Genomic DNA, 13,029 nt, shown 5'->3' with positions numbered 1-13,029 from the left:
TGATGGAGCCCTGTCAGACTAGGCTTACAACATACAGGTTGACCTCTGCCCCACCCCATTCTGGAGGGAGCTCCCATCACCCACCCTGGGAGAGGCAGAAGAGCTCCCTCAGGAGACACCGGATCATACTCAGCTACAGCACCCTGGTCATCCACCAAGGATGACTCTCAAGAGTTCTACCCATGGACATGGGACATGGTTCCAAGAACTTACTGAGTAATTCCCAGATGCTGAACTATGTTGTATTTATCATCAAACCCAATCTCTTGATAAAACACAGTGGTCCTACTTAAAATCAGCATACTACAGTGATGCATCCATGTCAATGTTTATAGCAACTCAATGCACAATAGCTAAACTATGAAACCAACCTAGGCGTACTTCATTAGATGAATGGATATACATATTCAATGGAATATCACTCAGCTTTAAAGAATGAAATTATGGCATTTACTAAATGGATGAAGCTTGAAAACATCATGCTAAGCAAAATAAGCCAATCTCAAAAAACCAAAGGCCAAATGTTTTCTCTAGTATATGGATACTAATTCACAATAAGGGCGGGTGGGACACTAGAGAGGAGTGGAGTTACTTTGGATTGGGCAGAGGAAAGTGAAGGGAGGGGAAGGAATGTGGGGATGAGAAGGATGGTAGAATGGAACACACATTATTGCTTTATGTATATATATGACTGCATGACCAATGTGATTCTGCAACATGTACACTCAGAAAAATGAGAAATCATATCCCATCTATGAATGTCAAAGTATATAAATGCATTCTACTGTCATGTATAACTAATTAAAACAAATAAAAAAAAAAAAAAAAAAACCACAATGGTCCTAATAAACTATGCTAAGACTTGTTCTACAGAGACAGTCACCAAGTGGTCAAATGTGAGCTTTCCAGAGCCCTGTTACTAATGTTCTGGTAACTTGAAGCAAACTCACTAAGTTTTTATTTATTGGGGATCAAACCCAGGGTCTTGCACATGCTAAGCAAACACTCTACCACTAGGCTACTCCCCAATACTATAAACTATTTTTTTAAATGGAATTACTAAGAAAAGCCAGGAAGCAAGGGCTAGGAATCTGTGTATATTTTGGAGGCAAAGTCATAAAGCCTCCTTGTTTGCCTCTCGAGTCTGCACTGCTCCTTTGTTAGGGCACTGCCCAGCATTCCAGATGGCCTTACAGAAGGAATGCCTGGCTCAGTCATGCTGAGTAGCAATCAAGATGGCATTGCCCATAGATTTGCCCCTATACATGTCCTTCATGCCAGTGTACCTGGCAGCTGCAAAGGCGGCAGACTTCTTCTGGAAGAAACAGTTTGAGGCAAGCTTTTCAGAACCACAACAAATGGGCTCTCCTAAGGGACAAAGGGAACACCTACCTTTCAGCTCCAGCACTTGCCCTATAGTGCTGTCATCACCAGCAATTAAGAAAGAGAGGGCGAACTGGATGTAGGCCAGCCGGACGTCAGGCACTCCCTGGAGGACAAAAGAGACCCACATGTCACATGCACCTCTCACACAGAGCCACAGGAGGAGGAATGCAGCTGCATACACACATCTCTCAGCTCAGCATCACCAGCCTCCCAGTCTTGTCCCAGTTATTTGCGGATGGATGTCTAAGGCCAATTCCCACTCTTTATGGAAAGCACAGGATTTTGTTTTGGGTTTGTTTGTTTTTGTTTTTGCTTTCCCCCCTCCTTAGTCTTCTCTACTATCTCTTTTCAAATCCTATTTTCAAAAAAAAAAAAAAAAGCCTGGGTAACAAATTTTATTCCCTTGCCTGACTTAACATGTACATTTCTTTAGTTTATGGGACAGGCTGATGTAGGGCAAAAGACACCCTGCTAAGATCCATGTTTTCCCATTTGCCAATAAAAATAGCCCACCTATGTTTGTGAAAATCTAGTGCTTATAGAAAGACTGGTGCTGTTTCTGATGAGAAGCCAAGGTGATATCTGGTCTTTATCAGATATTATAAATAAGGTATGAACTCAGCACAAATCAAAGCACAGATGCTTCATGTTACAAACCCTGCATGGGCTTCCCAGGATCACAGCTCACTCTATCCCTCAGGTCTCAGCCATCACCTACGGCAGCAGACACCAAAGGATATGACTGGCAGCCAGAATTTCCAAGGAAGTCAGTAGGACCAGCTAAGCAGTTTCCCCTCCCAATGTCATTAATGCAAAGTCATATCTCATCAAGCCTGTTCTACATCCAAGCAGGCAAGGACACATTGCCATGCAGGTCTTTTGTTAGAATTGGTAAGTGTGCTTAAAGTAGAAATTTTCTCCCTCATCCATTACTCCAAAGTGCCTTAATTCACTAACAAGAAATAAGTTAATATTATAGAGAATTATTGCCCTCAATGCCTAGAAAGATTAAGTCCTCTCTCCAAATAGTTCTGTCTCACCTGGTGGCAACAGAAGCAGCAGCAGTTATATGAGGATGATGACGACACTTACTGAATATTTACTATATGCCAGTCACCAGGTCAGATACTGCATATCTATTATCTCAGTTATTTCTCTTAACAAGCTTAAGTGGAAATGTTTATCATCCTCATTTTACAGAAGGGGAAAATTCTCTGAATGTCAGACAGCTGCTAAGCAAGTACCAGAATTGGGGTAATAAGAAAAAACTGAACAACGTGCTGTGTTATGTTTGATATAAAGAAATCCTCCCTTCTTCTCAGGGCTCCCATGGCATTTGCATTTCATTTTTGCTCAGGGCATGGGGGCACACTTCATATCATTTCAGTTTCTATGCAAGTATTTAATCAATTTCTTCTTGCTTTGTTGGGTATATGCTTCTGCCAGGGAAAATAGGTGGATCAACACCTGGGTTCAACACCCGGATCAAGGTCTTGCACATTAGTTTTATTTACTGAATCTCTGTCCATGCACACGGCATTTCAGCAAGATTTTATTACACCAATGCTGATTCATTCCAGAGAACTTCAAATGATCCTTTCTGTTCTGGGTAACTGTCTGTGGGTCTTTTTACCTCATGGAGCCCAGGTACAATGATAACCAAGACTGCAAATGAGCTGCATTTCCTACCTCCTGTGCCTTCACTTGCCAACTCAAAGTTCAAAACCCCCACAACATTCAAGAAGCCTTCATGTCAGGCTGAAAGGATGCAAAGACAACTAAGTAACAATACTGGGAGACAGGGCCTTGGAATGCTGGTCCCAGTTTCAGCCATTCTAGAGCTTTCTGTCACAGCAGAGTTGTACTAGATCTTCCTGTGAATCCCTCTAGCAATGAATTTCTAAAAGAAAAGGAACTTATTTATTAACCAGGGCTCCCATCTTATGTATCCCAGACAACACAAAATCTCAGAGGCTAACCCTGAAGAGGAAGCAGAGAGATGAAAATGCCCACGATGCAGCACCTGCCCACTCCAGGCTGGCTGCCACCACACCCCCACATAGCCACCTGGGCCTGTCTCCATCCCCAGCACTTCTTCAAAGGCATTCCCCTCCCACCGAAAGAGGGCCATGTGCCTACTCTTCATTCCTACCCTGTGACCTCACAGGGCTGTTATTCCAGGAAGAAAACATCCTGGACCCTTCAGGGCTTGTTCTGTAAAACACTAAAATAGACTAAAACATATTTGGCAAAACTGCTCTCTGGCACAAGATTTTAACAATGCTTTTCTTGGCTGAAAGAATATACCCATGATCCTTTCTTCAGGAGACTTTAATAATTCCCTCCCAGGTGTTCAAATACACTCGTTAAAATACAGAAATTGCTACCAGCATCTTTAATAACTAAATGGCCTGAACAAAAAGGAGGGGAAATGCAAAGATTCAAAAGATGTTTAAAAGGACCTGAGGAACACATCAACCAAATACAACATGTGAATATTGTTTGAATCTCAATTTGAACTGCAAAGTATAAAAATATTTTTGAGATGGTCAGGAAAATTCTAAGACAAACTGGGTTTTAGACGATGGTGAGAAATAATTAATGATAATAGGTGCAATAATAGTACTGTGGTTTCGTTTTTTAAAATGTTTTTTTCTGTTAGAGTACATGCTGAAATATTCATGATGAACTATGATTCACGTCAGTATCTGCTATAATACACACAGCCAAGCAAACTGAAAAGCTGGCTGAGCAACAAATGGTACAAGGTGGATGACGCTGGCTGAAGCTGGAACACGGGGTTCCTTGTTCCTTTAATATCCCTCAGATTCCCTATATTGAGACAAAAATTAAATGTCTAGACACCATTTCCTACAGCATTCAAAATACTTAAGATACCTGATATAGAAAATTACACAAGAGGTAAAAACACTTTCAATTTGACATTAACTCCCATTTTTGAGATCCTGAAGAGGTAAAATGACCTGCCCTGAGACCCTGAGATGAAACAGCTGGATGCACCATCTTCAGGAAGGGAAGCCTTTGCTGATTTTCCCATATCATCTGGTCTTGGTAGGTGGCCTGGGTACTTAATTCTTTTTTACTCAGATGGCTGGGATTGCTAAGGCCAAGAGAGACAGGGAAAAGGGGAGGGGTACCTGATGGATAACTACTGCCAAGCTTCCTGCCAGCCAAGACCAAAGAACTGCGAAATCTACTCTGGTGTGCAAATAGCACACACATTCTTTTTATGACAAATGCATTTAAATGTCAGAAGCCATTACTCACGGAATGGAATTTGTCAACATGTTAATAAAGCACAGTATCCAAGAGACACTAAGACCTGGATGTTTTTCCCTCAGAGAATACCTTATTTGTAATTTCAGTAAAACCCTCAACACCAGGCCAATCCCACAGAGCCAAAAAATACTTGATATTATTATTAACCCTTCAGTCTATTTCCTAGCAATGCAGAAACTTTTTTCTTTCTTTCTTTTTTTTTTGTTTTGGTACCAGGGATTGAACCCTGGGGTGCTCAGCCACTAAGCCACATACACAGCCCTTTTTATATTTTGTTTTGAGGTGGGGGTCTCACTAAGATGCTTAGGGCCTCGCTAAGTTGCTGAGGCTGGCTCTGAACTCATGATCCTCCTGACTCAGCTTCCCAAGCCACTGATATTACAGGTGCATGCCATAGCACCCAGCTAGAATTCCCAGAAAAACTGAGAGCACAAGCTAGCATGTGGTTACAGAGGAGAATTGCCCTAATGTGGTTCTCACCTTGGCAGATAGGAATTGATACTTGTCTGCCTGCTCAGGAAGTGGAAGAAAGTCCCACGGGGCTGTGCACAGCACTGACCTCACCAGCAAGACAGCCCACATGGCAAATGGAAAGAGGCACTGCCACAACTACAGGTGGCACATCAGGAGGTATCACAGAAATCCCAATGTGCTTTCTCCCCAAGAGCCTGTCCAAACCAAGTGACACTGCTAGAGCTACCAGGGAACTCCTAAAGACCAAGCATTCACACTCCCATTCTCTCAGGCACATTCATCCCTTACCCATAACAAGATTAAAATTGGGAGGCACAAGTCACTTACTAAAGAAAAATAAGAGCCCTCTTTGAGGATGTCACTGGCTTAGAGTTCCAAGGGTACTCTCCCAAGTGGATAGAACAGGAACAGGGGACTGGGGTATTCAGAAACCTCATAGCCTTGATGGACTGGGAGGTTATCTCTTTTGCTTAGAACAGGAGACACTTGAGAACTAAGTCATCCTCACAGGCCACAAGCAAAGCATCACCAAGCCAACTTCCCCTCCCCCACAGCCCTGGAAGCTTCCTGAGATGTCCTACTTGTTTAGGCTCTGCTAAGGAGCTGGCCCCATCATCAGCAAGGGTGAGGTCTACCTTCCTCACAGACGGAGGCTGGCTGCTGCCAAAGGACACCCTTCTCTTAAGTGCTTGGGGACTGAGACAAGAGGAGGAAAAATAAACTACCATAGCCCTCCAAAGAGAAGGGAGCCACACAGTGGAGCACAACCCTTGGGTTCTCACCTTTGAATCCCGCTTAGTCACAAGGGTGTACAAGGTCTTTTTATTCAAATCAAAATGGCTGCAGACATCTCTGGCAGCTTCGGGCCCCTGGCTCACCATGGCAGCCATCAGGTTAAGACAGGCTCGAGCCAACCTGCACAGGGACAGAAAGCCAAGCATGTTAGGGAACAGAAACATAAGACAACTTCCTGAAGAAGCTAAGCACACAGCTGGCTGTGTGATTTGCTATCCCAAAACCAGAATAGAGGAAGATGTGCTCTTTCCTTTCTTCAAGTATAACAAAAACTTCAAAAGCTAAAAAACTGAGAATGAGTTAGATTAAGAAACAAAGATGTAGCCGTACGCAGTGGTGCACGCCTGTAATCCCAGTGGCTTGAGAGCCTGAGGCAGGAGGATAAAGAGTTCAGCAAAAGCGAGATGCTAAGCACTCTGTGAGACCCTGTCTCTAAATAAAATACAAAATTGGGCTGTGGAGGTGGCTCAGTGGTCGAGTTGCCCCTGAGTTCAATCCCCAGCACCAAAAAAAAAAAAAGAAACAAACAAACAAACAAAGAAACAAAGGTGCAAATTTATTTCTCAAGTAAACTATCATGTGACCAAGATACCACATTGCAGTCCACATCTGGAACACAGGACCTTTCTCTAAAAGTGAGCACCTGGCTGCCTTTCTGCTTACTTATCCAAAACTGGTGGCTCAGTGAACATCCACTATGTGCGATGCACTATTCTAGGAGGCGGGAAGGCAACGACATTTTATAAGATAGGCAAGGCCCTGCCCACATGCACCTTGCATTCCAGTGGAGGAAGGCAGTCAAGAGATAGATGTGGAATATTATGTCAACTGTACAGGTATTTATCATTATGCAGAAAACTAAAGCAGGCTGAAGGGGCAGGACAGCGGGCTTGCCACTGGACATAGGATGGTCAACAAAGGCCCCACTGAAGTAACATTTCCTCGAAGTGCTATAGACAGAGATAGCCTGAGACTACCTGGGAAAAGAGTCAGTGAAGAAGGAACAGACTACATAAGGCATGCTGGGCTGTGCCTGGGGCAGCAAGGAAGGCAGCGGGGCTGGAGGAGCAAGGGCACCACCTCAACAGCTCAGAAAGCTCAGCTCTCCTTAATGAGGGAAGGTAAAGATCAAATGCACTCATTGGGAGCAGAACACAGACCAAACCCAAAGGCTAGTTGTTTTTTTTTTTTTTTTTTTTAAATGAGTTTTTTTAAAGAGAGAGAGAGAGAGAGAGAGAGAGAGAGAGAGAATTTTAATATCGGCAGATACAACATCTTTGTTTTTTTTTTGTATGTGGTGCTGAGGATCGAACCCGGGCCGCATGCATGCCAGGCAAGCGCGCTACCGCTTGAGCCACATCCTCAGCCCCCAAAGGCTAGTTGTTTGCCTCACAGATATAGGCAACTTACCGATAACCTGAGGCATACAGGGACTCACAGATGAGCTTCATATGGTTGTTCATTAGCTTTTTCACAATGTTGGTGCCCACTATGTGAAAATGTGAAAGATCACTCGCTGTCCGCAATAATATGGCCTCAAAAACTTGAAATATTAACAGCACCTGCAAAGAGGAAATTACAACACTTATGAATCATCTCATCTCTTTTCCTATTATACACACATGCTCCTCTTGTCTTAGCCAGAATTACTTGCAGGCTTGAAACCTTCAATGTGCAGGGTCAGGCCTCCTCAGATCCTGAGCCAAAGATGGCAAAGGTAGCAGCTTAGCAGGCTCACCTGCTAAGACCCAGGTTCTGGACTGGAAATACAAAACGGCTTGCTTACAATTACATGAAAAGAAACAACTCTAGCTGGGTGCAGTGGCGCATGCCTATAATCCCAGCAGCTTGGGAGCCTGAGGCCAGAGGATTGCAAGTTCAAAGCCAGCCTCAGCAACTGTGAGGAGCTTTACTCAGTGAGACCCTTTCTCTAAATAAAATACAAAATAGGGTTGGGGATGTGGCTCAGTGGTAGAGTGCCCCCTGAGTTCAATCCCTGGTACCACTCCCACCCCTACCTCCCCAAAAGAGAGAAAACTCTAAAAAGGATTGGGCCTCATCACTTTGAGGACATTCTGTTCCGTCTTTATTATTGAAGTCTCAATAATTTTGAGACTTCGACAAATTCATAAATATCTCAAATTTTCAATCTCTTTGGAACCAAAAGATAATACCAATTCCACATGTCCTGAGACAGTGGTTAGCTGTTTCGCTTATATTAAAATAAGTCAGGTACATTCTGATTAAGAGTTTGTGATCCTACCTCTGAGAGTATTCACCAAATATTAATAATAAGTTAGTGATTCCGACTAAAATGCATTCAAAGGTCATGAAGGTACTAGTGAATGTATTCCTATAGCACCAAGACAAACCTGTAGAAACATCATTCTTGTAGAAACGTGGCACGTCTGAGATGTTTATATCATTATTTCATCAAATTTAACATCACAACATCATTAACTTTTTTTTTCTCTTCATCAAACCAGGTAAGAAACAACATACTTCATTTTCAGGCCGCTTCTCTCCACTCAGAAGCTGGAAAACTTCTGCACACTCAACAGATATCTTTATATACCCTTCCACGATATCATACTTGTCTTCTTGTGGTAGCTTCTTGGCAGCAGTGACAAATGCTTCCAAGGCTGAAATAAGAGTAATATTCAAAGGTCAGCGAGGACAGTCTCCTCTGAAACAATCATAGCCACTACTGCAACCCGCTTTCCCTGTCGTGATCCTCATGAGCTACCTACACGGCCAGAGAAGCCACTGGAAATGTTATGGACTGAACTGTTTCCCCCAAAATTCACATAATGTGGTCCTCCTACTAGATTGTATTTGAAGATGGAGCCTTTCAGGAGGTAATTAAGATTAAATGAGGTCATGCGATTGAGGCCTTCATCCCACAGGATTGGTGTCCTTGTAAGAAAAGTAAGAGATATCAGAAGGCTCTCTCTACATGTGATGACCACAGGAGGACCCAAGAAGAAGGCAACTGACTACAATCCAGGAGGAATCATCATCAGAAACAACCATCCTGGCACCTCAATCTCAGCTTTCAGGGTCCAGACTGTGAGAAAATAAATAATTGCAGTTTAAACCATGTACTTTATTTCAACTGCTCCAGTAGATGATCCATATGGACATTACAAAAACACCTGATGAATGAAGGCAGTACAAGAATAAACAAGCTGTGAGCTGACAGAACGCACAGGTTTCAATCCTGGCTCCAGCCAGCACTCTCACATGGGCCTCCTAGCTTTCATTTCCTCACCTAACAGATGGCAACCTATGAGTTCTATGTCATGTCACTTCATTCTCACCATGACCCTTCACCCCATGAACTAGAACCATTTTAGAGATGAGAAAACTGAGGCCCTGGCCAAGGGTACTTAACTAAGAAGTGGCAGAACAAGACCTCAAATCCAGGCAGTCTTGCTCCCAAAACCATGCTCTTCCTTCAAAAGCTAGAGCTGACCTGTGCTGCTTTATGTGGGATGGAGAATATAGTTTACAGAGCCTGGGCCACTGCCAGCACCAGGAACTGCAATGGACCTTGCTGCTCTTCAAAAGCCAAGAGGTATGACTCCTACTTGCATATTTCTCTATAAATTCACCCTAAAAATTCCCCTTAAGGGTCATATGAGCTCAATCCTCAGGTATCTGGAATTGCTCACAATACCCTATCCCTCTCCTTTAAGAAAATGCAAGAATGCAAGAGACAGCAAGGGCTGCTACTATATTCAGAAAGAACAGTAGTAATATTTATTCTTTTTTAAGGAATCATTTGCCAAACTCCAGACAGTTCAGGCTATTCAAGAGTTGAAATTGCTGTTCTATTACATCTGCCATCTCTGAGCTCACCTTTCTATTTACCATCTACTGAGCACCCACCACATGCACTGGGCATTACAGTGGGTGCCTGGGAAGTGCTGGTGAACAACCTGGAAATGGCCTCTACTCACATGTACATACAATGCAGTAGCAGAGACCAACTTTCATTCCATGAATGTTTATTAACTACCTACCACAATCACTTAAATAGTCACGTTATACTTAAGTGCAATGAAGCAAAAATCAAGGGTATAATGAGGTTATAACTGGGGAACATGATTTAGAGTTGAGGGCTGGGAAGGTTTTCCCTGAAGCAGTAATACTTAACCTGATAATGGCAAAAATGCATTGGAAGTTAGTGCTGCAGGATAAGGACATGCAAAGGTCCCGAGGCTGGAGAATACTGATGCTAGGCAAGTAGATGAGTAGGTGAGTCAGCGTGGCCTGAGATGAAGGCAGAGAAGAAAGCAAGGGTAGATGAGGTACCAGTAATGATTCTGGATTTTACCCTAAGAACAGTGAGAGGCCACAGAAGGAAGCCATGAGAGGAGTGACAACATCAGATTTGAAATTCTAAAACATCATTTACCTCCTGCATGTAGAAAGGGCTGTAGGGAAGCGAGGGTAGAAAAGACAGACCAACCCTGGGCAGCTTTAGCCACAGTCCCAATAGGTACTGAAGGTGCCTGGACTAGAATGATGGTGGAGAAAGAGGGGAGCTGATGGACTCCAGGGACACTCAGAAGGAGAGCTGCCAAGGCCAGAGGTTGGAATGAGGCACAAGGAGGGTTCGGCTAGGAACATCCAAATGATCAGAACTATCTTTAATGTATAGAGAACACAGAAGCAATGTGAGGCTAGAGAGCTCCAAAGTTTAATCTTTTGTGTACTCATATTTCAGTATGATCTTTTCTATCAGCAGTGAAATATGGGGCACAAACTTTCCAAGGAACTGGCTTGAAGTAGAACCCTTCTTGATCTAGGATCATCCCTGATGATCCACTGAGCACCCTTTACCAATCACCTGCAGCTTTTTCCTGTACCATGCGAAAGAAGTATAAATAGAAATTGTCCCTCAAGTCTATATGGAAAGAAAATCCTCCAATATGCATCCATCAATTCTACTTCCCTGATCTTCCAGAAATTCTCTCAGAGGAAGCTGAAAGCATATCAAAAAGGGGAGGAGAGAATCAAAGGAAGAGACTAGATTCAAACATAAATCTAAAGCAGTTTTGCACAAGGGATTCATGCTTTCATCCACTGATTTTCAGCTTTGCAGTATCTTTCAACTACTTCCTTTATAACCATCACCTGTCAATCCAGTTGTCTTCTGACACCTGCTCAATTGATGCAGCTCATGAATGACATGGTACTCTCTGAGCCAGACAATAAAATATGGATATAGTAGCTAAACACATCTTGTGCCAGAAGGGCTCTTGTTTCTGTCCCCTTCTATAGCCCTTTTGAAAAGCCATGTCCTTGGAGGAATCTTCTTCCATCTCACAAATTAGTTCCAAGGCCGTTAGGTACCCTCAGACACCATGCATGGCTCCTTTGGAATTATATATATGTGATTTTATTGATTATCTGCTTTCTCACTTGACTGTAAGACCCACAATGGCAAGGCCTATGGCAGATTTTTATTCACCACCATTTTATCTAAACCCTAACAAACACTAGACCCTAATAAAAACTGAAAGGCTAAATGAGTGAAATGTATTAGTATGTGTTCCTGGCAGGCATCAAAAGTTTAAAAACAGAATCCATAGGAGAAAAATTAGAAGTTGAGGATATGCTGACCATAGATTTAGTAATTTCTTTAATGTGGAAGAAATACGCCACTGTTTCCACTTGGCAACGCATTCAATTGTGTTTCTTTCTTCCTAACCTCCATACTTTCTAAAGAATTGCAAGTAGTTGTTAACTGTGGTTACACTTTACAAACAGTAAGATTAAATTACAGAATGTGCTCCATCTCAGTCACTGGCCCAATCCTGGCAACTGACAAGTAGTTGTGGTGGTTTCTCATAGCTTGCACATGTGTTATCAGGTCATCCTAAGTGTTGAAGGATCACAGCCATTGAAAATGGTGCTAACAGCCCAAGGAAATACCAAACTGTCTTACTGAACTGGCCTGAACCAAGTAGAAACCCTATAAACATTTTCTGTGTGTGAATGAGGATGCTTGATTTACTTTCCTGATAATTGCAACAAGGAGATTTTAGAGTTGGCTGATGGTTGTGCCCAGGCAAGGGAAATGAGCAACAGCATGAAACTGTCAAAACCAAGTGAGGCAGGGCCATTGTTGTCGCTGACAGCCCAGGGCAATGAAATGCAGCACTCAGTCCTGGAGCTGCTCCGGCCCGCCGGGGACCCTGGACGCACAGTCACAGGAGTCTCAGTGTCCTTCAAAAACCAGAAGCTTGGCTCTGACCCTCAGTGCCCCGCAGAAACGGCAGGCTGTGTCTGGCCGTGTCTAGACAGTGGCAGGAAGGCCACCTCGCAAGCGCGCGCTCGCTGCCCGGGGCCTGCCGCCCGGCACTCACCCGGCCCCGCGCCCTGAGGATCCCTCAGCCGAGTCTTGAACTGCACGCCCGTGAGCTCTTCAGTGCGGGCCCGCTTGGCTGCTCCCGCAGCGGAAGCTGCACCGCCCTGGCCGCCTGAGGCCTTCCTCTTGGAGACCCCCATGGCCGAGACGGTACCGGTGCGACGGAAACCACGCACCGCAGGCCTCCAGGCCAGAGGACTCCGGCAGAAAACAGACACGCTCCCGAACCCACACGTGAGAGCGACGGGGCGGGGCTAGCGGAAGAGGCGGGGCCTGGAATGGGAGATCAGCGGAAGGGGCGTGGTAAGGGGGAGAGCCGGGTCGGTGGGAGGGGCTTGCTGAGGGGCGGGGCTCGCTAAGGGGCCGGGCAGGCCGTTAGCCAGAGCCCGGGTTTCGCAGGTACCTGAGGTCGCAGTGGGCTGGCTTGGGACTGGAGGCAGCCCCGCAGGCCACGACACCCCGCCCGGCTGCGGCGGGTTAGGGCCCTCCTTTGGCCCCGGGCGGCGCTCTCCAGTTGCCTAACAGAAAGACCTCCCAGGTCCTTCGGGACCGCTGCGACACCTGCCCCCGCGCGTCCCAGCAGCACGAGTACAGTCAGCTCTTGACTTGAGGGCGCCCTAAAGATGTCGCTTAAAGCACTTGCCTCGCGCGCACTGGGATTCTATACTTTGCCTGTTGGGGGTCCCGCGGGTTCG

General features: G+C 44.7%; 1 protein-coding gene across 3 annotated transcripts in view; it reads right to left on the bottom strand.

The window, feature by feature from the left end:
* Positions 1-12,554, bottom strand: part of Urb1 (URB1 ribosome biogenesis factor) — a 69,819-nt gene extending 57,265 nt beyond the window's left edge. For 2 of the 3 annotated variants that reach the window (XM_076867989.2, XM_076867990.2), the window contains exons 1-5: positions 12,333-12,554; positions 8,458-8,597; positions 7,366-7,517; positions 5,943-6,075; positions 1,393-1,489 (exon numbers count right to left, since the gene is read on the bottom strand). In XM_076867989.2, coding sequence (XP_076724104.2) covers positions 1,393-1,489; positions 5,943-6,075; positions 7,366-7,517; positions 8,458-8,597; positions 12,333-12,474 — 664 coding nt within the window. In that variant the 5' untranslated portion in view covers positions 12,475-12,554. Of the gene's footprint in view, positions 1-1,392; positions 1,490-5,942; positions 6,076-7,365; positions 7,518-8,327; positions 8,353-8,457; positions 8,598-12,332 lie in introns of those variants that run through there. The other variant, XM_076867991.2, reaches the window with a different exon arrangement.
* Between the last annotated feature and the right edge of the window lie 475 nt (positions 12,555-13,029).

The sequence above is a fragment of the Callospermophilus lateralis genome, chromosome 10, assembly GCF_048772815.1.
Source record: "Callospermophilus lateralis isolate mCalLat2 chromosome 10, mCalLat2.hap1, whole genome shotgun sequence".
Lineage (NCBI taxonomy): Eukaryota > Metazoa > Chordata > Mammalia > Rodentia > Sciuridae > Callospermophilus > Callospermophilus lateralis.
Note: the sequence above shows the minus strand (reverse complement) of the source record. Positions and strands in the feature narration are given on the sequence as shown.